General features: G+C 34.9%; 2 protein-coding genes across 2 annotated transcripts; one reads left to right on the top strand and one right to left on the bottom strand.

The window, feature by feature from the left end:
* Positions 1-802: 802 nt before the first annotated feature.
* On the bottom strand, positions 803-15,545 carry LOC136824626 (maternal embryonic leucine zipper kinase-like). The gene is made up of 20 exons (XM_067080620.1): positions 15,397-15,545; positions 14,986-15,077; positions 14,523-14,639; positions 13,883-14,026; positions 13,246-13,272; positions 12,968-13,067; positions 8,509-8,543; positions 8,093-8,191; positions 7,568-7,604; positions 7,108-7,139; positions 6,737-6,832; positions 6,514-6,600; positions 6,154-6,272; positions 5,523-5,556; positions 3,568-4,033; positions 3,357-3,402; positions 2,777-3,017; positions 2,285-2,409; positions 1,937-2,028; positions 803-1,412 (listed from the first exon to the last, which is right to left on the bottom strand). The coding sequence occupies exons 1-20, from the start codon at positions 15,488-15,490 to the stop codon at positions 1,330-1,332; spliced, it is 2,166 nt and encodes a 721-aa protein (XP_066936721.1). The 5' UTR covers positions 15,491-15,545; the 3' UTR covers positions 803-1,329.
* Positions 8,884-11,169, top strand: LOC136824616 (trace amine-associated receptor 8a-like). Its single transcript, XM_067080609.1, has 2 exons — positions 8,884-9,056; positions 10,008-11,169. The coding sequence occupies exons 1-2, from the start codon at positions 8,969-8,971 to the stop codon at positions 11,126-11,128; spliced, it is 1,209 nt and encodes a 402-aa protein (XP_066936710.1). The 5' UTR covers positions 8,884-8,968; the 3' UTR covers positions 11,129-11,169.
* Positions 15,546-25,674: the final 10,129 nt, after the last annotated feature.

Raw genomic sequence — 25,674 nt, 5'->3', positions numbered from 1 at the left:
TTAGACTAGTAAACTAATCGGTTATTACTTATAACCTTATAATAAAACTTTCAATCAAATAATGTAAACACTAATTAAATATTCAGCGCTCGTGAGAGAAAAGGAAAATAACCGACTAGAAGCTACTTCCAACGCCTTTTTTTCTTCACCTAAAATCGTAAGGAGAGACATACAGATTTCTGTATGTCTGACCCGTGCGGGATTGCATTTATTTTTCTTTCTGTTTATTGCGTTTTTGGAAATGCTCATTTATTAATATGTTTCCATGTTTAATGTTACTATGAAATATCATTTAGTCAAAAAAGTAGGATGGATTCTCAAAAACCTAGAAAAAGTTGTATAATTAAACAACGTTTTTTGATGGAAGAAGCTTCTAGTCGTTGAAATTCAGAAAAGAGACGCAAACTTCACCTCTTCGATTCTTTTTATTGGAGCTTGATTTTTTGTATATGGGTCTGTTTTCAACGACTAGTTTACTAGTCTAACAGACAATGCGCACAGAGTGTACTACGAAACGATAAACGTGAGATACACTCTGCTACAGAGTACCCTAGTCACAGATCACGTGGAATAAATCTGCAAAACATTTTCCCAACGAGAAAAATACCATCATCCTCATTGGAAAACTAGGTCAAAAATCTCATAAGAAATGTTGTTGAAATTTCTTTGAAATTTTTTTGAAGGTGAATTTCCAGGCACAATGGTACCTAGCCATATAAAATAGAAATATTGAAATCGGGTCACTGAGGCAGGGATGGTATCATCCCAAAAAGGGATTTAAAGACTGAAAAAAATGTTTTTAAGACTTTTTAGTAATACTTCATTTTGCAGTGAAATTTTATATACAAATCAGATTAATAATATTAGAATTGTTAACTTATTATATGTAAAAAATAATTGACAAAAATAATTGACAAAAATAATAAACTTGTTGTTCTGTATAAGATTTTTCTCATATAATTTTGTTTTTAAATATATTGAATTTTATTACGATACATAGAACTTTCAGAAAGAAAACCAAAAAAATATTTTTTCAGGTTTCTGAAAGTTGAAGCGAAAAATCTCTGGTATTTACAAATTATATTCTAAAATCTCTAAAATGTCCAGAAGACCAGCTCCTGCTAATAAAATCTACTATACCAACTAAAAATCATCTATATAAAAATAGTATCGGATAGAAGGATAGAAGACAAAGTATTTGGTAATGTAGCTGTACAACTTATGAGTTTCCAAGTCCAGCGTGTCTCAAATCAAAAATAGCCTGATGCAACTCTGAAGAAAAATTAAGAGGTATGTTTCGTCGCACAAATTTTTGTTACGATAGTCTGGCTACAGCTTCATGTAAGTTAAGATAAGCTCAACTAATTCTTTGTATTTCCATGAATCACCTTCAAGTCTTTTTCGCCGGATTCCTGAAAATAAAAATAAATGTGAAACAAATTACACAGAGTGAATGGTGTTCAAGCGGTACGCAAATCCACCGCAAATTTTTTGTCCCATTTCCGTCAAACCGTCTAAAAAAGAAACAAAAAATTCCATATTCTTTGAGGTCCCAAATTTCCGAAACTCGGCCGAAATTTTTGTCGGATTCCGGAACCCGTTCGAAAAGAGGACAGATTCTGCTCCTCCGCCAACCGCCAACCGCCAAACCCTCCTCTTGAACCACTGCATTTCTCAAACTGAGGATGATACTTTTCTTATTTCCTCTTGGTAACCCATTCAACTGCTTGCAAAGTAAACTAGAAGACTTAGAAAAACAAGTTCAGAATTGGGGGTTGAAACGCTTGATGGGACCTCTGATCATCTATCGATCTTCTGAAGTTACACGTGTGTACCCCTAAACCCCTCCTGAGGAAGTTTTCCCCCAAAACAAAAGTCCCAGGGAACTATCACCATGGGAACAAAAACGTTACATTTCACCAATAAGCTCATTTACCTGAAACATTTTCCATGTTGGGCACCAGACAAATTTCCAACTCAAAAACTGTAGATGTTTTTTCTCCCAAAATTTTGCATTTGAAAAGGTAGCTGAAATAAAAAAGCAAAAATTAAAGGTTGAAAATCTATCCAATAAATCAAGCCCTAAATCACGATTAGATAAAGGTTTTACCTAGTAAAACTTTTTGAAATTTTAGATACTTAATTATGAAAAAACTCGATGAAAATATTGTTCTCTATCAAATTATATTTATCATTCTTTTCCAAACAGGTTTCAAGTTTCAAATCTCACCTATTGTTTTTATTTTCCATTCTTTCACTAAATATTTCAAGATTAGAATCTCACCTATCGTTACTATTCTTGTATGATGTTAAATTCTCAGATGTCACCAGATTTTTTAAAACACGAGATAGCTCTTCTTTCAATTCATCTGGTGGTCGATATGATGTATTCTCCACATGGTAGATACCCTGACAAAAAAAACCAAATAGACAACGTCAATTTTCAGGATTCATAATTGGAAGCCTTGAAGAATCAATTCTCTTGGTAATGAATACATCAAAGACTCGATACAGTGGCGGATCTGAAGGAGTCCAAAATTTGTAACAGAGAGCCTTCATTCCTTTACAATATAAGGAGTATGGATAAATGAAACACTTCCCATCATAAATTTTAAAGCCCGCCCCTCATATCCGCCACAACTATCCAACTAAAATTCATAGCATCGATGAATATTTTAACTAAGTTTTTACCTACGAAAAATAAACAGATTCATGTGGAAAAGCTATCTTACTTCGAATAACCGAAGTTCACTTTTAAAATATCTAACTCACAAACCTTCGCTTTCCTTGGTTTCACTTCATGCTTGAAGATCCCAGATAGTCTTTGGGTGAGTTGCATCATAGAGCGTGCTTTCTTTGGTCTATCGGCATCCTTCTTTATTTTCGTTCTATCATATTTATTTTCTAAAGAATTCGTTTTTGACGATTTTCCATTATCATTATTATTATTACTACCGTCCATTTTTGATGGTTCAATCTTTGTACTGTTCAATTGGTCTATACAAGAAACAGCAAGTCTAAAAAAGAGGAAACATCATTATAAAGTTTCTTTAAAAGAACAAACTGTATAAGAACATAAGGCTTCGATGGCCAAACTATGAAGAAAGAGTTAAGAACATTTTAAGACTTTTTGGACTCTAAAACACCTAATTTCTAGGAAATTGCACAAAAACACTCACTAAATTAATATTTAAGGCTGTTATTTGAATTACAACATTTAACAGGTAGCTTTTAGGATTGATAAAAGGAAAATAGCAACTGATTCCCTTCGCAGAAATTGATACTACCCGTATCCCTCTTGTTTATCGATTAAGGTGAATTCGTAATGAGTGGGCTATCTGAAAATGAAGATTTACCTTTTCGTGTTTTTGAGATTGCTCGTTTCTCTCTGAATCCTGATATCTGAAAAAAGAGAATCTCATTCACATTAATATAATAAGCTTCCAATATGTTTCTTATATCGACCCTTTACCCAATATGTTGAAGGACAGTAATGATAACGTTCGCTAACTTTATTGACATATTCATTCAAGCTTTTATAGCTTTGAGAAGGAATACTGTTATTACCTGGCGTATTCCTGCTTTCTACTTTCGGGCTCGCGCCTCGGCCTTCTTCAATGACGCCTAGATTGTCACGCGAGCGATCGACTTTATTGATGGCCGTCGAATCGATAGTACTGGATCGTTTTTTCCGTAAAAAGTTATTAGCGAATTCTTTGAATTTACTTGTCTCTTGTATACTTGATTTGCATTTTTCTTGTCGCGCGTGTTTCTTTGATGTGTGTGTTGTCTGCTGTGTCGCCGCTGTCTGTGAAGGTGTCGTGTCATGTTGTTGTGAGATCCTTTTATGTTTTGATGTAGAGCGTTGTGTGTGATTGTGAGTATGGTGTGTTGAATAGGGTTCTTGTGTTTGCTGTGTCGAGTGTGGTAAGTGTTGTGACGACTTTGCCGACGACTCAGATGTGTTGGTTGGAGTCGCATAGGTCGTCTCATACACGAAACTGCTTGATGGACATAAAAATCCTTTGCCAATCTAAAAAAAGAGGAGAGATGTTTTAGAGAAACATTTAACAGCATAATCTTTCATTTATCTTGGCGAGACTCAAACAAAACCGTTTGGCCAAAGTTAGCGATGTTGTTCAAGACTCTTACATCCCACCCAGCTGTCTTGAAAAATTGTTTCGACATTCATCTTAGAACGTTATGTGGATGTTATAACACTTTTGTATGACAGCCCGGTGAGACCCATCTCCATTAATAAAAATTAGCTAAAAAATCGAATCCCCGCTGAATTGTAGACGATAGAATTTGGAATTTAAACCCACAAAAAAAGAAGTTTTCTCATCTCCATTAACATTATTATCCTTTCATTATACCCAAAAGAGGTCTCCGAATCGCTGAGACACCAGAGATGTGTTAGGTTGTTTAAACGTTTGGTGCTCGCATGAAATGCAGGTAATGTTGGCAGATTAATCAGTCTGATTATAGGCAAAAATCTCTTGAATAAAAAAAATTCAAAAATGGGACGATGTTGTATTTTACTGTAATATGCCAGAGAGAGAGGAAGAGAGAGAGCGATAAATATGAAATGGAGATGAAAATAATATTATCAGGAAAGTTGTTGACGAGGAAAATTATGAAAACGTCTATGGATGTTGAAGTATGGGAACTAATAAATCACAGTATGGATGGGCACTTGTTAAACCTCTTTAAAGAGCTAGCAAGTGAATAAATATTAGTTCAGGTAGAATCATCATTAATCAAACATTTGAGCTTGGAGAAACCACACTATTCAATTTTATAAGAATTTCAAGCACAATCAAAGAAAGACGGTTTCCACAAAGTAAAAAAAACAAACAGAGTCTAGCCGTTTTGATAAAAATTTTTAAAAATCACTCAACAATTTTAAGATGGATGGTAAAAAGATATCACTCAGGGAAAAACTTTTGTTGGTAGGCAGTTGTATATAATATTGCGAAGTCGGGAAACTATTTCGAGTAGTGAGGGATGTGTGATGATTTCCAGTGGTAAGTTCGTCAAATAGGTTAGGGAGTTTGTCAAGAAGTGATGTCAATTTTCTGGGGAAATTTTTCCCAGAAAACTTTGTGTTTGTGATGAAGTGGTAAGTGTTAGTGAAAATGTACTTTTTTGTTAGTAATTATTTTTTTGGTGTTTAAAGAAATGTGCAATACATATTAGTTGTTGTGAGTGTGGCATGAAGTTCATGATACAATGATTTCGTAAATCAGGTATTTACTTGGATGTACAGTGCAGACTTGAAAAGTTTCAAACTATGAACGAGAATTTATTCACAAATATTATATCGTACTCTTAAAATGTAGAATAGACTTTGAAGTTGATATAATTTTGAGGCTTTATAAGCTCCCGACCAACCAACACCTGATTTACAATTTCAACTATTTTCATGAATTTGCCGCCCGTGTTTCGATATAAACGGTTCGTAGTTAGGTAACAAAAAAGTTTTTGGGTAAAAAATATTTTTGATTTTCACTACCACTTACCCCTTCCTGCACAATATTAGTACTACGGGTTGATCTAAAGAAACACAAGAGAAAAAAAAAGTAAACAAAATAGAAAAAGAAAAGAGACCCATTTATCTAGAGAAGCTACCAATAAAAACACATTAAAGGGATATTTTTCTATTTGTAGGAAAGTTAACATCGAGTGGATCTTATTCAAGGTAGCTCCTCTTGACAAAAAGTCACATACAGAGTTGGTGTAAATATCTTACAATGACTTCAACAGCACTCATCAGGTTTTTCCAGTGCTAAAAGAGCCTTTTCTTTTAGCCATTGCAATGTTAAGCTTTTGATTGGTTGTACCCTAATAGAGTTCATACACAAATACATTTAGATGAAATACTCATAGAGTAAATTATTCATAAAACTCCAGCAAAAAAAACATAATACCTCAACTCAAAGTAATTTCTAATTCCAGCTTTAAACTAACATTAAGCAGAATATAAGTTTATTCGTATTGAAAATTAAATCCAACAGGCCAGGGTTGGGTCCACACTTTAGGGTCGAATGACGTCATCAGCAGATTGCTTTTTTGAAAATTGGACATCATTCGACCCAAGTTAATTTTAACCCAACCCTCTCGTTATGGTTTGATATTTCAGACTTCACTTACTTCATAGCTTCGCCAATGAAATGGTCCCGTTTCAGCCAACATTTACATAAGAAAGATAATTTTTCTTCGGATGACTTGCATAGAATGAAATAGATGGCTGTCAATTGGTTGTATTTGAACTGTTAATGAGAAGATAAAAACACTGAACATGTTTATGCCTAAAGCGCTCAAAAACTTTCTTACCAGCTCATAGGAATATCAATGATAAAAAATTTTGGCACTTCAAATTTTCCTATGTCAGCATTGCACTGTGGTCTGTGGTATATAGTTGAAAAACGTCCTTGATGAAATGGCTCGTTCGGATGAAACTTGAATCGCATCAAATGATAGAGTAATATTAGAAAAGCTATGGTAACTTACAGCTGATATTTTCTTTTCGGCGTACACCAATGACCATTTGAAGTAAGCAGCGATAAGCTGTACTGCACGGTAATTCAATGCATTTCTCTGAAAAGGAATTCAAAAAGTTTAGAATCTTCACAGAAATAGTGTCAAAAAAGACTTATAAATTCTTCAAAAGAAACATCGTTAGTTTCTACTTCGCATAGTTTTTTTACCAGAGTAAAAAAATGAGGGTCCTTACAGTAATTTTTGTTTCTTGAGGAATACGAATGGAGCTTGAAGCCATCCATGGATGAGAGAGAATTTTCTCGATTGTTATTCGTCTTTTTGGATCAGTCTACAAAAACAAAACAAAAGTCATATTTAGGCTGAATGGGTGTTACAAAGTTTCGCCAAACTTAAACGTTGTTAAGCATTTAAGCAGTGAATGTTCACGCTTGTTTGAAAATCTGAAATTATATTATCGGCTTCCGTCAAGGCATGAATTGCGATAACTTACAAGAAAATTCAAGCGCGGTAAGAATTGTCCAAAGAATGAGGATATCGTCTCAAAGATAACAGGAAAATTTTTCTCAAAGGGAAAATTTTGAATTCAATGACATGGTTACCTACCTCTAACATCCCATTCAAGAGAGATAAACTTTCTGAAAAAGGAGAAAGAAATGAAAAATGAAAATCAGTTGGAAGAAAACGAAGATCACGCTTGTTTCTTCATACTCCTGCTCCGAATTGTTTTTTTAAATCCTGGAGATTTTAATCAAAAAAGGCGACTCACTTATTTGTACTATTTTGTGTATTTTTATCTTATAAATTCTTTTTATAATTTCTGCAAGATGGCTATCATCAATTAATTTCAACTAATTCAATCAATTGTCTTTAATATATTTTATGGAGGCCATCTTGGGAATTGGCACTTTATTTTGGGGCAAGGTAAAATAAGACTGAATATCACACCTAAACTTCGCGAGAAATTGAGAAAATAGCACAAAAATGAAGGGAATATTCACATATGGATAAAAATAATGTTTTGGTATGGGGCGGGAATAAAATGAACGTGAAGAAGAAAACTTACTGGGTGATAACCAAGGCGGTTTCGCAAATTCACCTTTCTATAGAAAAAACAAAAGTTATGAACTCATCAACAATAGGTTAGGCTGCGAAAACGAGGCTGTCCCTTCCTTCCAGTGCTTGTAATAGAAAGTTCGTGTGATGAAGAATAAAGATCATGAATCAAGGTTTTCTTTTCAAATAGAACTGTGAAATAGAATCAAGTTCGCAAAACTTGTTATCATTTGAAAGATTTGAAGTTGATAAGTGAACGATAAACATAGGTTTTTTGTTTCGTTGTGGCAGCCTATTTTATCGTATTAAGTTTTAAATAATTTTTAGTTAGAGTTAAAACTTTATAAAAAATAGTAAATTTACAGCTAGTTATTGACTATATCTTCCTTGCTTGTAAAAATTACTTTTAAAATTTAGATTTTAAACAAAATTCAAATTTCACTTTTCACAATGGTAAGGAAAGTAACCTTCCAGTTCTTCGACTTTACAATTGAAGATTTGCGAAATGTGAATATTTAGTTGTTAAAACTGTTACCTTAATCTTTTTGTAAAGCTCGACAGTAGATTCATGGTCAAAGGGTAAGAAGCCACAAAGTAAAGCATAAAGTACAACACCCAAACTCCAAATATCCGTCTGAAAAGAAAGAAAGTTGAAACGGAATGAAGAAAGAACTGTTGTTTCCTAAACGAGATATTCCTCCAAAAGTTAAATTAAGTCAATTTCGGCTATTATCTAATCTTTTAAATATTCTTCTCAAAAATACTTTCCCAACTGTGTATAATATTTTAATTTAACAGGAATGGGTTCTAAGAAATCTTTAAAAAGGGGCGTTTCCCATACTTTGAGACAGACTTGTCTTTCTAAAATCGAAAGACTTGAAATAAATATTACGTATGCGATTCCGTGGTTTCGACAACAAAAATCAATCATTATTGTTTGTGAATAATTACCTTATCTCCAAAGTATGGCTCTCCAGAAATCAGTTCTAAAAGATAAAGAGATGAGCATTGTCAGTTTCCAATACCTCCTTGATTAAAAGTTTGAATAGAGTAGGCGGTTTAATGTTTATGAAAAAGTCATAGTGAGGATGTTTACAAAGTTCAGGATGATAAAGAGAGCTCCTATGGAGTCAAAGATAATGTAGGTGCTTTTGTATGTAATAGCTATTGAGAATTGAATTACATCTTTTATAATTATCTTATTTATAATTTTTTAAGTGCTATTTATTATAGATTCAATCATATGACACAGAATATATTGATTATATAAAATTGACTTGAGTAAGTGTTTGAGGAAGACTTTGGCTAGGTTGAAGGCTAGATATCGATATTTTATGTTCACGTTATGGTACTGTGCCATTTAAAATCCAACTACCTATAATATTTCATATAAAGTTGAAACACAAAGGAAATGACCAAGAATGATACTTTGGATGTTGGTTCAAATTCAGTTATTGACTCGACTTTGTATTATTTCTTCACATGTGGCATAACATCAGGTACAATACACCGAATCATATATCCTCAGTTATTGAAACTCGGTCCGTTAAATGTTTTTATCTTGATACCGGGTGACCCACGAAAAAGTTCGGACCTTTCTCGGCGTCTTGAGACCGAACAAATGTCACAAAGTGCTCGGAGTTTTGGTATTTAAAAAGTAGATATCCTAACTTAAAATTTGAGCTATCACTTTTTAAATTTGACCAGCTAGTTCTCTACTTATGACCGTTTAAACTCAAAATTCACTTTTCGGAAAGTGTAAAAAATACGTAAAAAAGAGGTATTAAATTAATGCAATCAATTAGAAAATCTCTTATAAATTGACTTATTTAACGAGTTTTATGACATTAATAATTATTAAAAACACCTTTGAAATTAGTTTTTGTTTAAAACAAGACTAGTTTTTATCAAAATTGGCACTTTCAAGGAATTTTCTCAAAAACTGTATATCAAAAACGTCTAAAAATACCTAATTTGATACCCCTTTTTTACCTGTTTTTTACACTTTCCGAAAAGTGAATTTTGAGTTTAAAAGCTCATAACTAGGGAACTTGTGCGTCAAATTTAAAAAGTAATGGCTAGGATTTTAAGTTAGGATATCTACTTTCTAAATAATAAAACTCCAAGCACTTTGGGACATTTGTTCGGCCTCAAGACGCCGAGAAACGTCCGAACTTTTTCGTGGGTCACCCGGTATACTTTTGGGTAAGCTTTTTGAAGCACGAACTATAGGTCTAAAAAACAGACTAGGTGTATCGTTAACTTGGTCGCCTAGCTTATACATTCGTGTTTACACATGATTTCCTGAGAAAATCTATCGAATCAAATGACTCATGTTTCCTGCCCCTTGTTTGAGCTAACTTGATACAATCATAAAATTGCATATTCTACGAGGAGTCCGGGCCGCAAAATGGAAAGTAAATTAGACCGAACATTTTTCTATCTTTTAGGCACCAAGTATCCATTAGACGATTCCAATGTGAATGCGATCCTGGCATCGATCGGCGTCAATCTCATTATTTGTGCATCAACCATCATTTCAAACTTCTTGGTCATTCTGGCGATCTATCAAACCCCAACACTAAAAACACCATCCAACTATCTCCTAATGAACGCTGCAATTAGTGACTTTCTATACGGCTTAATATGTATTCCACTATTCTCAGGTAATTTTCTACGGATTTACATACAAAAATCGCATGATTGTAATTTATTCATTATCATGATGGCATCGATACATTTCTTTGGGATTTTATCTTTCTGGATCATCTTAGCGGTAGCCGTGGATCGATATATAGCCGTCTTCAAACCTTATTACTACCACGAACATATCAGCTGTGAAGGAGTACAGAAATACCGCTACGGCATCGTGACTCTATGGGCGGCTGATGCTATATTTGTTACCGTGGCTCTAGCACTGAAAACCTTTAACGCTATTCTCATTTTCGAAGCTGCTTGTTTTTTATTGATTGGTGGGTATAGTTTTTTCATTCACATCAAGATTTACAATCAAGTTCGATCCGTTAGTTGTGATATCCAAACACAGCAAACACCAAATATGGAAAGACATTTCAAAGAACACAACATAAATAGTGAGCAAGTGGATTCAGCCAATAGAAAAAAGTCGACGTCGATATCAAAAGTGGATCTCACAAATGGACATCTATCTTCACCCAATAGACAACAAGACGAGACATCACAACCAAACACATCTAAAATAACTAAGAAGCCAACTACACGTACAAAACCGTCACAAAGACGTTTAACACGCCAGGAAAGACGAGTAGCCTTATTAACATTCCTTATGCTAGCTTCCATGTTCATTGGATATATTCCTTATGCAGTTGTTACAGCTGCATGGCTGTCGGGGATCGACACTGATTGGACAACAGTGTTGAATATGTGGGGCTTCACATTTATCGCTTTAAAGACTTTATTGAATCCGATTATATTTTGCTTTTCGTTAAAATCGATTCGTAATGCCGTTGGAAAGATATTGACAAGAGGTCGAATTCGAAATAAACATGAAATTACTTCGACAAGTGCGAGTAATAGAAACAATGTTTGCTAAAAATCTTTATAAATATAGTATTTTATACTGAAAGAAATATTGCGGACTCGATTTTTTATCTTTGATTAAAAATCTCATGATTCGGATTTTCTGAAATTCTGTTTCCATGAAAAAAACCTGTGAATCTCCCAAGTGCAATATGATTTGAATAGTTAACAATAAAACTTTTCTTCCGGCTTTCACGAGGGTTGTTTTGAAGGGTGTTTAATTCTCTTCAAAAAGGGGGTATTACAGACAAGAATCAACTAATGGGTATGCTTTTAAAATATTTGAGACCCACATAAAAAAGAAAACTAAAAAAATGAAAATTGAAAGTGCTAGAAAGTAAGGCGGGATAAAAAGATAAAATAAAACCACTTTTCTTCAGTTGAAAGCTTGAAAGTGATACTTTATTCACGACTAGAAAATCATATTTAACCCCAAGGATACAGTTTTTCGGTACGAATTTCTGCGCCAGTTTTCAGAGAAAGTTGATTTTCTATTTTACACATAATGAAAATAGAGGAAATACAAAATTCGAGTAGACATTTTGTTTATGGATGTCACACAGCATGGCAAATGTATCCGTTATATGAGCCGTACAAAACAGTAATGCTATTGTCCATCCCAGCTGATATCATACTGGCATTATTCATCATCCCTACAAATCTAATAGCCATCATTGTAATCCTCAAGAATAGAGGTTTACAGACATTGACAAACTTATGTTTAGTTAGTACAGCAGTTTGTGATGTTTGCGTGGCAATCCTACCGTTACCATTATTTTGTGCAAACTTTTTGTTAGCGCTTGACCGGCGTTATGATTGTGGATTGTACGTCACGATGTATTTCATTACACACTATATGTTCAATGTTTCTTTCTTTATGGTGTTCATGATGATCACCGACCGTTACTGTGCGGTATTATACCCGTTCAAATACCAACGTTTCCAGGCTAGATGCTACATTTGGATTATACTCTGTATTTGGTTACTCATCTTCGGTATGATGTGCATTGTGATTTTTAAACCGCTTCTAATATTGTTGATGTTGGTGGAATCATTTTCTTTCATTGGTTCCTTGGTTTTCATTGCTGTTGCTAATTGGCGTATAAGAGGTGTAATGAAATTAGCTAATCGAAAGATTCATAAATTGACACCCGCCGCCCGACAACCGACGCCAACGATGGTAGCACCTTTCGTTCTCGGAATAAGAAACCAAATGGAGAAAACTCAGATAACTGAAATGACTGAGGTCGAAAGAGAAACAAAGGTACGTCATAAAAACGCTTTGAATCCAAACAACGAAACACAGAATGCTCAAACGAAAGTAAGCAGACATAACAAGCAAAACCGTCAAAAAGAAATATTACTATTCTTAATGGTTTTTACAAACATTTTATGCTATATACCCTTCGTTATTTGTGCACTTTCATGGACTTTTGCGGAGAATGCGGACTGGGTACAAACTTTGAACATGTGGGCCTTTTTCTCAGCTTCTTGCAAATCCTTAATCAACCCACTACTCTATTTTTACGCCTTGAAACGGATGCGAACGGCTATGAAACGGTTTTTAGGATGGGGCGAGAAGAAATCAAATCACGTACACGATATTATTGCAACGAGCGGGCACTAGAAAGTCCAGAGCTCGAACCAAATAACTGTTATAAAGTTTAAAGGTTGACTAGAGAGTAAACTCAACTCTCCCTTTTAAATGTTGTGAACAAACTATAAAAGTCTGCAATACAAGGTATTGGTGAGATCTACCTATGAGTATTATGAGTTGTCAATCTCAATTCTGTGTGTTTCTGATACAAGTTAGATAGTGAAAATGGAATAGTTGAAGAAGGGTGTATTATACCTGGTGACGCATAGAGAACAGACCCCGCTCTGGTTCTCAAGGCACTTGTTAAACCATTCTCCGGTTTTGCTGATAAACCGAAATCGATGATCTTGATATTCTATGATAAAATAAATGACAGTTTTGATTTGAGACATCGGAATAAGAGCCTATTGGACATTGTTAGTAATAAACAATATTTCTTAATAGTATTAGGAGCATTTGTCCATAAATTGAAAATTCTGTTCGTTTGAATTTGATGGAAGTAAAATTGAATATGTATGAAGATAATTTTTTACCTTATCATCATCCAGTAACATGTTCTCCTGTAAAATATCAACAAAATGAACATTTTTAAACGTTTAGAGTAAAATCTCATTAACTTTCTTTAACTCGAACGAATTTGTGCTCTCCGTGCGAGTTCGAGTTATGGAGAATTATATCCGCCATATTTGATCGAAGTGTTTTTGAAAGTTGGTACCCGCAAAGAAGCCATTAGTGTTTGAAACTTTGCCTAACGATAAACGGCGCTACATCATTAGTGTACAAGCGAAGTTAGAGCTCTCTCCGCGGGTAGCAATTTAAAAAAAACTCCGATCATAACTGATCATAATATTTTGCTTGGCCGATTGTAATAGAAAGCTAAAAATATTAAAAAATATCGATTGTATCGTCAAGGTATTTTTTATTATGACTAAAATAAAGGAAAAAAACATTAATATTACAAATATTGAAATCTATAAAAATCATTCTACGCTTACTAACAAGTGTCTACCCTTTTGAGGAAGGCGGACGGGATTGAAACAATTAGAAACAAGCCACAGCGCTGGCCCGCAAATTTGAGGATGGTAAAAAGTGCTGATTAGCCGTAGTCAATCAGGATCTAGATCAAAGCTAACCGGAGATAAAGGCGAAAGGTAAGTCAATAACACTTACTGGTTTCAAATCTCTATGAGCATATCCATGTTTATGAAAGTGAGCAACAGCTGATAAAATTTGACTGAATAAATATCTTGCTTCCCTCTCTTGTAGCCGCTTCTTGGTCACGATGTAATCAAAAAGTTCACCACCAGGACAATGCTAAAATGAGGGGAAAAATATTCTATTATTTCTACCTCTTTTGTAAAAACATGATGTCATACGTAGGATTTGGAGCCACTTATTTTCAAAGGAGTGATGGCCAAGTGCTCAAAGGCGTCAACATCTCAAACCAGGGATTCGCGGTTCGAATCCCCGTTCCTTCCAATGTTCCTTTCAGTTCATAGATAGCCCATACTGGCTGTGGACCCTGTGAAAACAATCGAAAGCCTGTCTAAAATCCTAGAATACTGGGCTATCCACGTAAAATATCAACTCTAGCTATCTAATCCAACTTGCGCGGCCTGCGTGGTTTTCATACAAAGGCTAGATTACCAGCGGTATACTGTTTCAATCGTTATCCGATATGCGGCGCAAATCTTTGGCTTGCTTGGGAAAGGCTAAATATTTACATCTAGTCTTCAGCTTTAAACTCAATGGCCTAGTATAACTCTTGTAAATTGTTAATTAACACAAGCTTAAGCAATGTTGTTGTTACCTCGATAACAAGATAAATGAATTCTTCACATTCAAAGACCTCAAATAGTTGACAAACGTGCTGATGTGAAAGATGTTTTAACGCGTAAATCTCGTTGTAAGCTCGATGTAAGTCGTCCTATAAATGTGGAAAATAAAAATGAAGTAAAGGGTGGGTAGGGCGTGGTCGAGTGATAGGGACAAATTAATATTCGTAGATCTCGTCATTGTGAAAGTCTAAACTATTGGAAGAACAAGCCACCCCCCGTTGCCTATTCTACAATATACTCGTCGATTCGACTTTCTTGTGAGGGGGGGGGGTGACGATCTGGGTCACGGTAGGAACCAGGCCTGAAAACAAAAACAACTAAACTGCAAAGAACATATTGAAAGAACGGGACCTTGGTATGTAGGACCGATCCATTGTACCAATCATCGTCCGTTAAAATAGTTAAAAGAATTCCATAAAATATACTAACAAATACCTTTTTCTTGAGGTAATTTTTGTTCATTACTTTGATTGCCACTTTTTGTCCGGTAGCTATGTGTTCGGCTAATATCACTTTCGCAAATCCACCTAAAACATTCAATTCATTTAATTACTATAAATCTAAATTATAGAGGGCTTCCTGTGGTGTTAGGGTTGCTGAATTGTATAGTGCCAGCAAAAAAATCGTGGCCGACGCTAAATAGGCAAAATCTTTGCATTTTTAACCTAAAAGCGACGTTATGCATTTTAAGTTTAGCTAATCTGAATTAAGATTAGCTAATCTGAATACTAAAATTGAGCAGTGGCGGATTAGGGTCAGCGTAGGGGAAAACGCGTTTTCTTACGGGCGGTGTAAAGAGACCTGATAAGATCAATTCAAGACAAGGAAAGAAAAAAAGAGAAATACCTGAGCCTAAAACTTTATTTTTATCTTCATAATATTTTGATAATTCTGGTGGTAAAATGATTTTGAATGACTTCGAGTCTTCCTTTTGCGGCATTCTTCCTTTCAAACCTGCTTCTTCGTCGAATTTGCCTTTAACGTTTGTTATTTTGATTCTATAAATTAACACTGGAAATATAACATACAGAAAAACAGTAGCATGATGGAGTCTAACTCTAAAGAAAATGTTGAGGAGACTCCAACAGAAAATTTATCAAAGTCAAGTGGTCTTGCTCTTGCCCAACGAACGGCAAAATTTGTCAGTCAAAACAAAATTACGATTCGCTGGTCTAAAAATTCAGTTCGCCGTCTAATGTACATATTCATGCTGTAATCAAACCACTGGGCTTGAATGTGCTTGCTAAGAATGTGCTTGCTAAGAATGTGCCGGCCTAAATTTTAGAACAATTTCAAGTTAATTTTTCATTCGCCAGCCTATCAAAAACAAATTTAAGAGTATAGATTAAACGTATAAGTCGTTAGTTACTATAAAGTTAGTTGTCATTAGAAAATTATCAGTTGCTAAAAACTAAGCCTTTTAAATACATAACTAAGGACTAAAAACATTTCGTCTAGGAGTTTAACATCTCCAATTGTAGTAAAAAATTTCATTAACATATACCGATATAGAGGGAAGGAGAAAAACATATTAAGACGTTTGATAATAATAAATCACTGATGATAATTGGATTAAAAGTAAGCGCTTGCTCGATACTGATTATGTAACCGGTCGCCTCTTCTAGAATTAGAACTAGAAAATCCTTACTGTACTTTTTATTAGGAAAGCAAACGAATCAACATACCTATGAACCAAAATACCAAAAGTCTTCCTGGAAAGTTCACTTATTAAATAAAGCTATGTAAAATCAAATTAAAACTCACAAGCTTGTTTTCAGATTAGCGGCATTTTTAAAGAAATTCCTTTGAAAATGTATATTTCCTGTTGACCTTTACCTTAATAATGCGATAACACATTACTAGATGTTTGACCTACCTTTGACCTAGAAGATCTTAAATAATGACGCGGTCATCAAAAATAAGAATTGGCAAGCCAACGAAGAAACCAGCACGCGAGTGCTTCATATTTTCATAAATGGAGATTTGCTTTGTGACACTCTCCATGACTGATTTTTTATGTAACTTTGAATCTTTATGGCTAATTTTTAAATGTACGATGACAATCGATTTCGTGAGATGTTAGTTAATGTTAATATATGTATTCTTTAAAGTCGAAAAAAAAGTGTACAAATATGTATTAGCTTTAAAGCTAATAGAGTTCCACTGAAAGATAAAGTTACAAAGGAGGCCCCCAGGGGACCCGAAATTAACAGGTAATTTCGGGCAATTTAAAAAAATTTCATTCATGCATATTTTTTTTCGAAATTAAAACAAACCGGATTTATTGAAAATCGCAAAGGTGAAACCTTGAAAACTAAACCAGGAAAACTTTAAACCACCAAAGATTCGTTTCGTTCATTCTCCACCAAACCTATTGCGATCTAATGTCAGTGTCAAATGTGGTGTTAGTTATGACATTGAAAGCATTTTAATACTTTGAAAGCTTTTGTTCAAGATTAATCAATCAGAGAATGTACTGTCGATGCTGTAACTTTGGTTGATGGCGGGTCGTCAAGAATCTATCGTTACGAAGAACACACTTCAGGAAAATGACGTAGGCGGTAGGGCTGGCCATTCTAAGATTAATCCAATCAAAAGATTAGATAACATAATACTCAACATCGCTGAAAGAGCGGAACCCTTTGTCAATCGTTTTGCTAAAAATTGATTGCATTTTTATGAAAAATGTTTCATCACATCCAAGAATGTTGGTAGTGACTTCGCACCATTCTAAACTGTACACAGGTTATTATTTTCTTGTGTATTAAACCAACTTATTTTATGGGAATGTCATAAAAACGTTGTAGTAAAATTGTGCAGCCCATTCTTGGAAGATCCCTTCCACATTTCAAGGTTAAAATTATAATGGGAGGAAGTTAGCCTTATTCAGGAAAAAGATCGAAGAGAAATAATATTGGAAAGCCACAAACCTTTAGCAAAAATAACATGAAAAACATCCCACCAAAAAAAATTATACATTAAAATTCTTTTTCGCTTTTACTTATATACCTATGTTGATTACACTTTAATAATATATTTTCAGAAAATAGCATTCCCAGGCACTACTGCATATTGTCTGACAAGTCGTGTGCAAATAGATAATCGTGAGAAAAACATTACTTTAAAAATATAAGAATTTGAATTTGAATTTGTTTGATGAAGAAAAAAAAAAAAGTGTAAGACTTTCTATTCAAGATATAAACTTTTCCGTTTTTTTCAAAACGTTAATTTTTCCATCTTTCTGAATTAGGGAATATTTTCAGACACCTCTAAACCGTCATTAACCGTATTAGAGAAGGGTCGAAGAATCTTGTTAATTAGAGTCAAACACAATAAAAAGCTGGAAGGGGACAATACACTTCTCAACGACAATACATTTAAACCCGTATAAAACCTCAAACTTTTTAATGCGTCAAATCTTTCTGTACACGTTTTTTTTTTATAAGAACGTCAAAAATTTTCAAAGCCTTCGGATGTTCTTAGTTTTTTGGATTTGAAGCCTAAAAATGTTCTTAAAATGTTCTTATTTTCAGCATTTTTTGAGCATTTTGATGTAATTTCTTAAGAAATTGCATGTTTTTAAGTCTCCAAAGCCTCAGTATGTTCTTAGAATGTTCTTAAATTTTTGGGCCTCGAAGCCTTATGTTCTTATATAGTTTGTTCTTATAAAAAAAAAACGTGTAGTACGGATGATGTGAAAATAATTCAATTGGCTAAAAAGGACTTTGGTTTTTAAACACATGAAACTATGGAAAGATAAGGCTTTTGTGGGCTTTAATGCATCCAACACTGTAAGCTAGTGTGAAAGATTTCTGTTGTGAGCGACAGTGTCCGTAACCTCAAAAAAAAAGAAAAAATGTGAGAAGTGAAATACAATAAAAGAACTAATCATAATAATTTTCGCATTGCCTTGTCAGACCACCATGATATAGTTGTATGAATGAAAGAACGTGCATTATAACATGCATCAGTCAAAATAAAAGAAACATGGGTGAAGCCGTGAGATTCACGACTTGCCTGTGATATAACTTTAAATTTTCAGTGTTAACTACAGTTATTAAATCATCTTCAATAGCACAGTATGATAAACAACTTTACTGTTACACTACGACCGTTGTCGAAGGCGACTCGGAGATTTCCTTTTCATATAACTAACTACCAGAAGGCAGGGGAAGGCACGGAAATCCAAGAAACCCGGAAAAACCTTAATCCGTCTCTTTAGTAAGTGCGACCGCAGTCGGAGACGACCCGAAGGCTCCTCTTTCGACAGGCATCTAACCAAAGGTAGGAGAAGGCGACATTTTCTCTCGCTGGACGGTTCCACTTAACCTTGATCTTTCTGAGCATTAAGCAGAGAGGCAACAAGTACCATTTTGGAAATCTTTGGTATGACCCGGCTGGGAGCTGTCCCCACAACCTCACGCACAGTAGCTGAATGCTCTATAACTGCAATACGGTCGCTAAATAATGCATCAAGTTCCCTTTTGTGATGTCTCTGTTTTGACCCAGCTTGCGGTTAAGCCTAAAACCTTGGGCACCGTAACCAGAAGCCCTATCTATGTGCTAGGGTCGTAGTTCTTTCATCATGAAATGAGTGGGCTTACCTCATACAATAGCAAATTAAAACCATGCTCACTCCAGGAATCTCGCCGAAAGGCATACTTGTATAATAATTACATTTTACACAAAAAGACTTAACCCGAGTTAAGTTAATAGGAGTTTTGATACGTAAAAGGAATTATAAACATTTGCTAAGGAGACAAACGTAATGTTATACACGTTTTTTTTTTATAAGGAACCTTAACTTTGCTCTGAACCTGGAGTTCCTTATTTTTACAGAGAATTTCAGCCTCAAAGTTCCTTATCGAGTTCCTTATTTACATAGCTGCTAAGTTTGGATTTACAAAAATTGGATTCCTTAAAACTAGTTTTCCTATTCTCAGCCTGAGCAGTTCCTTAACAATTCCTTATTTTTTGGACCATTTTCAGCCTCGAGTTCCTTATAAACGTGTTCCTTATTAAAAAAAAACGTGTATAATCAGCTGTGGAGAACGAGCATGGGTGGTCGATCAATCATCTTCATTCCTTTCCCAGGTGGTACACAAAGTTGCTTCAACGTCCATCTAATGTTCAAAACGTCCATATGAAGTTGGATGAATGTTGAAAGAACGTTGTGTGACAGCTGGGTTTCCCTCCCATGGAGTTATTCATTTTGCGATATGCACCAATTCTTCACCAAGAAAATCAAAAGCATGTGAGATACCCCAGAAATAACCGTCGTGAAGCTGAACAAATCAACAGCCATGCAACCCGTCGTCAAACCGACGTTGTTTGTGGAAAGGTGTATCTAAAGGAAGTCCTACAGATCCTTAAACATATCGAGGGCCACAGATTGGAACCATTATGTGTAAAATTCTTATTATCACTATCCTAAATAGACTGAAAGGCTGGTATGACCAGACCCTACTCAACCAACAGCAATGCTTTCGTTCGGGAAGAGGAACCTCAGAAGGTAGCAAATAAGCAATATGATAAAAAAAGCCTGAATTCGTTTTGCTCGTCGACCTCAGCTCAGCTTTTGATCATGTCGTGAGAAATTAGCTATTCAAATCCATCCAACAAAGGTTTCCTCCTAATGCCGAATAACACACTCTTTCAAATTCTGGAGGATATCTATTCGTACACAACCACTGCTCTATCAGAAACACTGGAAGATATATTCAAACTAACGACTGAAGTTAGACAAGGTGGTCCAGAATTTCCTCCTCTCTATTTATTTATGGACTATGTCATGCGGGTGTCCGAACAAAAATGTGCTCAAGAGAATATCCAATTTGTTAAACTAAAATACAGAATACGTCCGACTGAAGGCACACGTGAACAAAGAAAGTCTAGATAACAAGGCCGTCCAACGGTGTCACTTGAGGACAAAGTTATAAAGAAGCTTAATGTCATTAAAGATCGGTTTTATAAAGATGCTTTGAAGTAGAAAGGAGGACATGATCATACAAACGTTGATCGCCGACTGTCGTCGCAATGATGATCCGGCTAAAGCTGCAAGCTACAAGTAAGTAAGTACTTTCATTCTTTGTTGAGGAAAGTCATGAACATCACTTTTCAACTTCAACCAATCAGATTTCATCATTTCGACTGGAAACGAAGAATATGGTTTAAACTCAACAAAGATTTTGGCTACTGAATCATTAGTGAGTAAAACTATGGTGCTCTGTGCTGAACAATACAGTCTTTTTTATATAATAACGTGTATAAGGCAGCAGCATACTTAGGCTCAAATTCGGTAAATAAATAAGCATAATACTAAGCATAACTCCAAGCTGAAATGCAAAAAAATCGTGCAGATTTTCTAAAACGCTGATCTTTTACCGGGTTAGTTTTAAGGCTGTTTGATTTTTTGTCAGACCAAAGATTTTCGCCTGCGGCGCCAAATTACAAAAGAACTTTTCAGAAGCATAAATTAAGGCCGAAAATGAGATTTTGCTAAGCATATTGAGCCTCGAGCCGATTTTCCCGTATGCTTATATGAAAAAAGAGTGTACAACTCCCCCCTCCCCCCCAAAAGAAAGTAGTTTATTTTTTCACTGTAGTATATTTTTCAGTAAAATAAAACATACAGTACTTACGATATGTCAAGTCTACCAAAGGCTGTTTATTTAAGGCAGACACTTCGTTTGAGAAACAGTCCTGTCCTGTCTGTGCTTCAGGAACAAACAAAGTCAAGATCATTACACAGGTGACTTATTCTCGTGCGTGCAGGCTCATGCAATCTTTAGTTACTTTCAATGTTTATTTTCTTTTCTAATATTACTGTTTATAATTGTCTGATAAGGTTTCTTTGAGACCTCACGTTACATACAGTTTAGCATAACACAGGAATTTCTTTTAAACAATAGTTATCAGTATTTTAAGGAAGCTGTCACCTTAAACTATTACATAATACACTGTCAACATAAAATGTAGATAACCTGTGCACGAAGTTGTATGTGAAAATAATAAAAGCGTAAATTGGATCAAGGTCAAGAATCTAATAGAAGTAAACATAAGCTCTTCCGGATCCTCCCAGTTATAATTTTGAGTATAGAATAGATTCTTATAACTTTGCGACCTTCATAAAAGAGAAAGCCAAACCCCCGTGTCTAGAATTTCCTTCCAATGGAAAATATATGACCAAAAATCCTCCCTGGTAAGAGTACCCAAGGAAAATAAATTTGGCGAGTGGAGTAAATTAGTATTTGCTTAAAAAATAAAACCTCTTCTCGCCAATATCAATTGTCGTCAAAATCAGTTCACTTAGTAGAACCCATTCCGTACCATTGATATTTTATCCTAACGGGTTAAACGTTTCTACAAGGTCACTGAGACAGGGAGAGTGTATAAAAGCTAAACAAAAAGCCGATTATTTAATCTTTCGAAATACTGGAAAATTGGTTTTAAAATGTTAATTATACAATTACCTCAGACTCTCATATTTGTCAAGAAGGGTTTTTAGTTTCTGGAGTACAAGCTTTAATAGTCTCTTTCCAAGAAACATGCAGACTAAAGCAAAACAAAAATACATAAAACTTTCGAAAGCCGAATACAATCTGACTTTGATTTTGAATGACTTCAGAAAAATGTTCAAAGAAAGAAAGATATCGTACTTTCGTAAGAAAGAGGGAATAGAAATGACAAAAAATATATCAGCTTTTACATAAAGATCTTTGTTATGGCGGGCTTGACAAGTTGTTAAGATCAATATCAATATCATTATATGATCTTTAATATCCAATATCAAGTCTCTGGTGGATCAAGCGATAACAATTCTCTAAAAGCGCAGAATCCGCTCCGATTTCGACTACGTTTAAGAAATATTGTAACCCCTGGTTTTACTTTATGCCATTTCAGCTCGTTGAAGTCTCCTGGTTTATGATTGTCACAGCTGCAGAATGGAAAACAGGAATAATAACCAGCCGAGGCTGGAAGGTCAGCCAATAGAGCTTAGCTAGATAGCTTTAATAAGTGGGTTAACAGATGTAAGAGATGTACTGAAACAGAGTAGACTAAAAATGTTGAATAATGTACAAAATGTGAAACATTTGATAACTTGATTTAAAATTATTTAAAACAAGCCTGAGAGCTTCTCCAACCCCCCCCCCCCCCCACGAGAAGAGATCAAAGTATACTTCTCTTTAGCATTGTAGCACTGTTTCTATGACATCAAAGGGGGGGGGTTTCATGGTTGGCGGAGGAGCGGAATCGGCCCTTTTTTCGGACGGAGTGGCGGAATTTAGCGAAAATTTAGACGGAATTACGGAAATTGGGTTCTCTGACGGAGACGGAAAATTAGACAATTTTAGTGCGGAAAAACGGAATTTAGCAAAAAAATTTGCGGAATTTCGGAATTGGTAAAAGATATTCGAAATTTGCGGAATTTTCGACAAAAATATTGAATTTCAAAGTAATTTTCGGTGACGGAATTTTGGTTCAATTTAAGACGGTTTGACGGAAATTGGAGAAAAAATTGACGGAGTTGCGGAATTGGGTACCCCCTGAAACCCCCCCATCAAACAATTAAGCTATAGTTCATTACTATAAAATAAAAGAGAAACATAGTGTAATTAAACTTTTTGTTAATTTCATTCCAGTCAGTTATGATACATTTTTTCTGTTGGATGTAGACAATATCCATATCTGACCAAAGTGTTATCTAGAAATAAATAAGAAAATTGCCAAAACGTCAGAACCAAAATAAAGATATCCATCAAATATACATAGAAACTGTACTTTTTGTTTTACTTGATAAAACTCCAATAACACTTTAAACTAACAAGCTGCAAACTTTAAGTCACAAAGCGCAAACTCCAGAAAAACACAATTTGCATCAAAATCTTTGCAAAACGTAGTTCATATTTATAACATTTCAACAGGAACTGTATTTTGGTAGACTTGGTCAAATTACAGAAACCGTTTGTCAGTTGTCTGCAAGGCCAATGAGGTACGTAAAAACTGACTGCTATTCAGTCAAAGCCAAAATTTGTCAAGGTCAGAAAAACATAATTTACATCCAGTCTTCGTAAATAAATTTTGTAGTTTAGTACCGTCAAGTTACACAACATGCCCACAACCATCTTGAAGACTTTGCTGGTCGCAAATGATAATCGAAAGCAAAACTTAAAACTCATAACTATGCAGGGAAACCGAAACTCATTTTTCCCCCATTTTGCTTTAAACTCCCTTTTGATTGGTCTATGAATTTGGGCGATCGCTTTACCGCCTTGGCGGAATAAACACACGACCATAATAAATAAATTCAACAGGGCAGCGGAGTAGCAATTAATTTCAACTGGGAGTCCTCTCTTCTGTGCCAAGCACTGGTAGTGTTTTTTAAACTTTAAAACAATGTTAAATGAAGACCAGATGGATCTGTTTGTTATGACTGTGCAAGTTGTGACGAGAGTGTGCATGTTGTGTAACTTGACGGTATAATTCATTACAGTAAATTCTAGAAACCATTTTTCATAACTTTCTGCAGTCCGCTTTCTGCAAGTCTGATAAGAGATATGTATAAACTGTTATCGCCATTCATTCCATTCCATCATTCAGTCAAAACGTGCGCCAAGGTTAGAAAAGGTTAGAAAAACACAATCTGCGTCCGGAACTGCGTGAAAAATAGTTTGATCAATTTTAACAAGAACTGTATATATTAATATTAATATAATTGATCAAATTCCAAAGACCATTTGTCATAATTTTGCAAGTCCAATAATAGGAGATGTGATGTCATCATTTGGTTCCCGTCATCTGACCGACCCTGATTTACGGTCAGCAGGTAGAGTTGGAGAGTCGGAAAGCTTTTCCGCTGCTTTGCTGGATTTCCACTGTCGACCTCTGCACGCTCTGTGTTTACAAGTTTTCAAATCGAAGTAGCGAGCCGCATGCTAATGGAGAGTAAACCGAAAACCAGTTTATCCACGGTTTCTTAATTCGGATCAGTCCACACGGATTCCCTTTCAACAAGATGTAGCTGCTTCTTAAAAGAAAAATATTTTCGACCGACCGACCGAATGACCCCCACTTTTTAAAGTAGAAATGACGGGAACCAAACAATTTTTTGCGATTCGCCTTATCAAACACGTCCAAACCAAGTCCAAAAAAGCACGATTGCATCCAGGTCTTTATCAAATTTAGACAGTAGCTGTACTTTTGTAAACTTTATCAAATTCCAATAGCATTATAACACCATCAATCCCACCTAGAGGCAAACAAGAAAAATATGTTTTTATTGCAAAAACTAATAAAAAGCAGCAATAATTAAAAAGTATCTGAGTATCAGAAAATTCAACATAAACAAAAACTTGAGCAAACAGCTTTAAACCTTCAAAAGATGTAGAAAAAGAATCCCCTTGATGAAAATCATGTGTTTGATTTGCCGAGTTAAAAAAATAAAAGACAGAAATTGAAGCTTGCAACAGATTTACACTGGAAATACTTTGGTACAACACTGACTTATCACATCTGACTTATCGCTTGAGCCGCCATCTTGAAACACTATGATCTGTAAAAACAACGCACGCTAAAAGTACCCAAAAAGTTAACCCGATCGGAAGAAAGTTTAGAAATCAAAGTGAGATCGGGAAATCGGATTTTTTTTTTGTCGTCTTATGGTTATGGAACTGGAAAATTTTACCTATTTGAATGCTCAGCTTCGGCTGACCAATTATGCATTAATGACGGCCCTTTTGACTACCTATATGGTGAACTATCCCACTTCACAGACACAGACAACAGACAAAAAAGTAATTCTTTTGACTTAAAAATCAATTTAATACAGGTTAGATAGTTCCGAAAATAATTAATTGATAAAAGATAGCCGCTTAAAGGTTTTATTTTTACATTAGTGTTCCCATTTCATATTAGATATATATTTTATATCAGGACAGTGTCTACCTATTGTTATATAAGCAAAAAGTGTTTTTCTTTTCCTCTTTCTGACCAATCTTGCTCCACATTCATGTCAATCCAATTTGAAAAAGCTTGTGAATTAAAATTGATGATTAAGCAAACGATATCACTCTAATTTAAAATCAAAACCTTTAAGATTTTAAAGACCCTTAAACTAGATTTTAA

The sequence above is a fragment of the Clytia hemisphaerica genome, unplaced genomic scaffold (assembly GCF_902728285.1).
Source record: "Clytia hemisphaerica strain Z4C2 unplaced genomic scaffold, Clytia hemisphaerica genome assembly, whole genome shotgun sequence".
NCBI classification, from domain to species: domain Eukaryota; kingdom Metazoa; phylum Cnidaria; class Hydrozoa; order Leptothecata; family Clytiidae; genus Clytia; species Clytia hemisphaerica.
The sequence above is the reverse complement of the archived record's forward strand: the minus strand, read 5'-3'. Positions and strand labels throughout refer to the sequence as shown.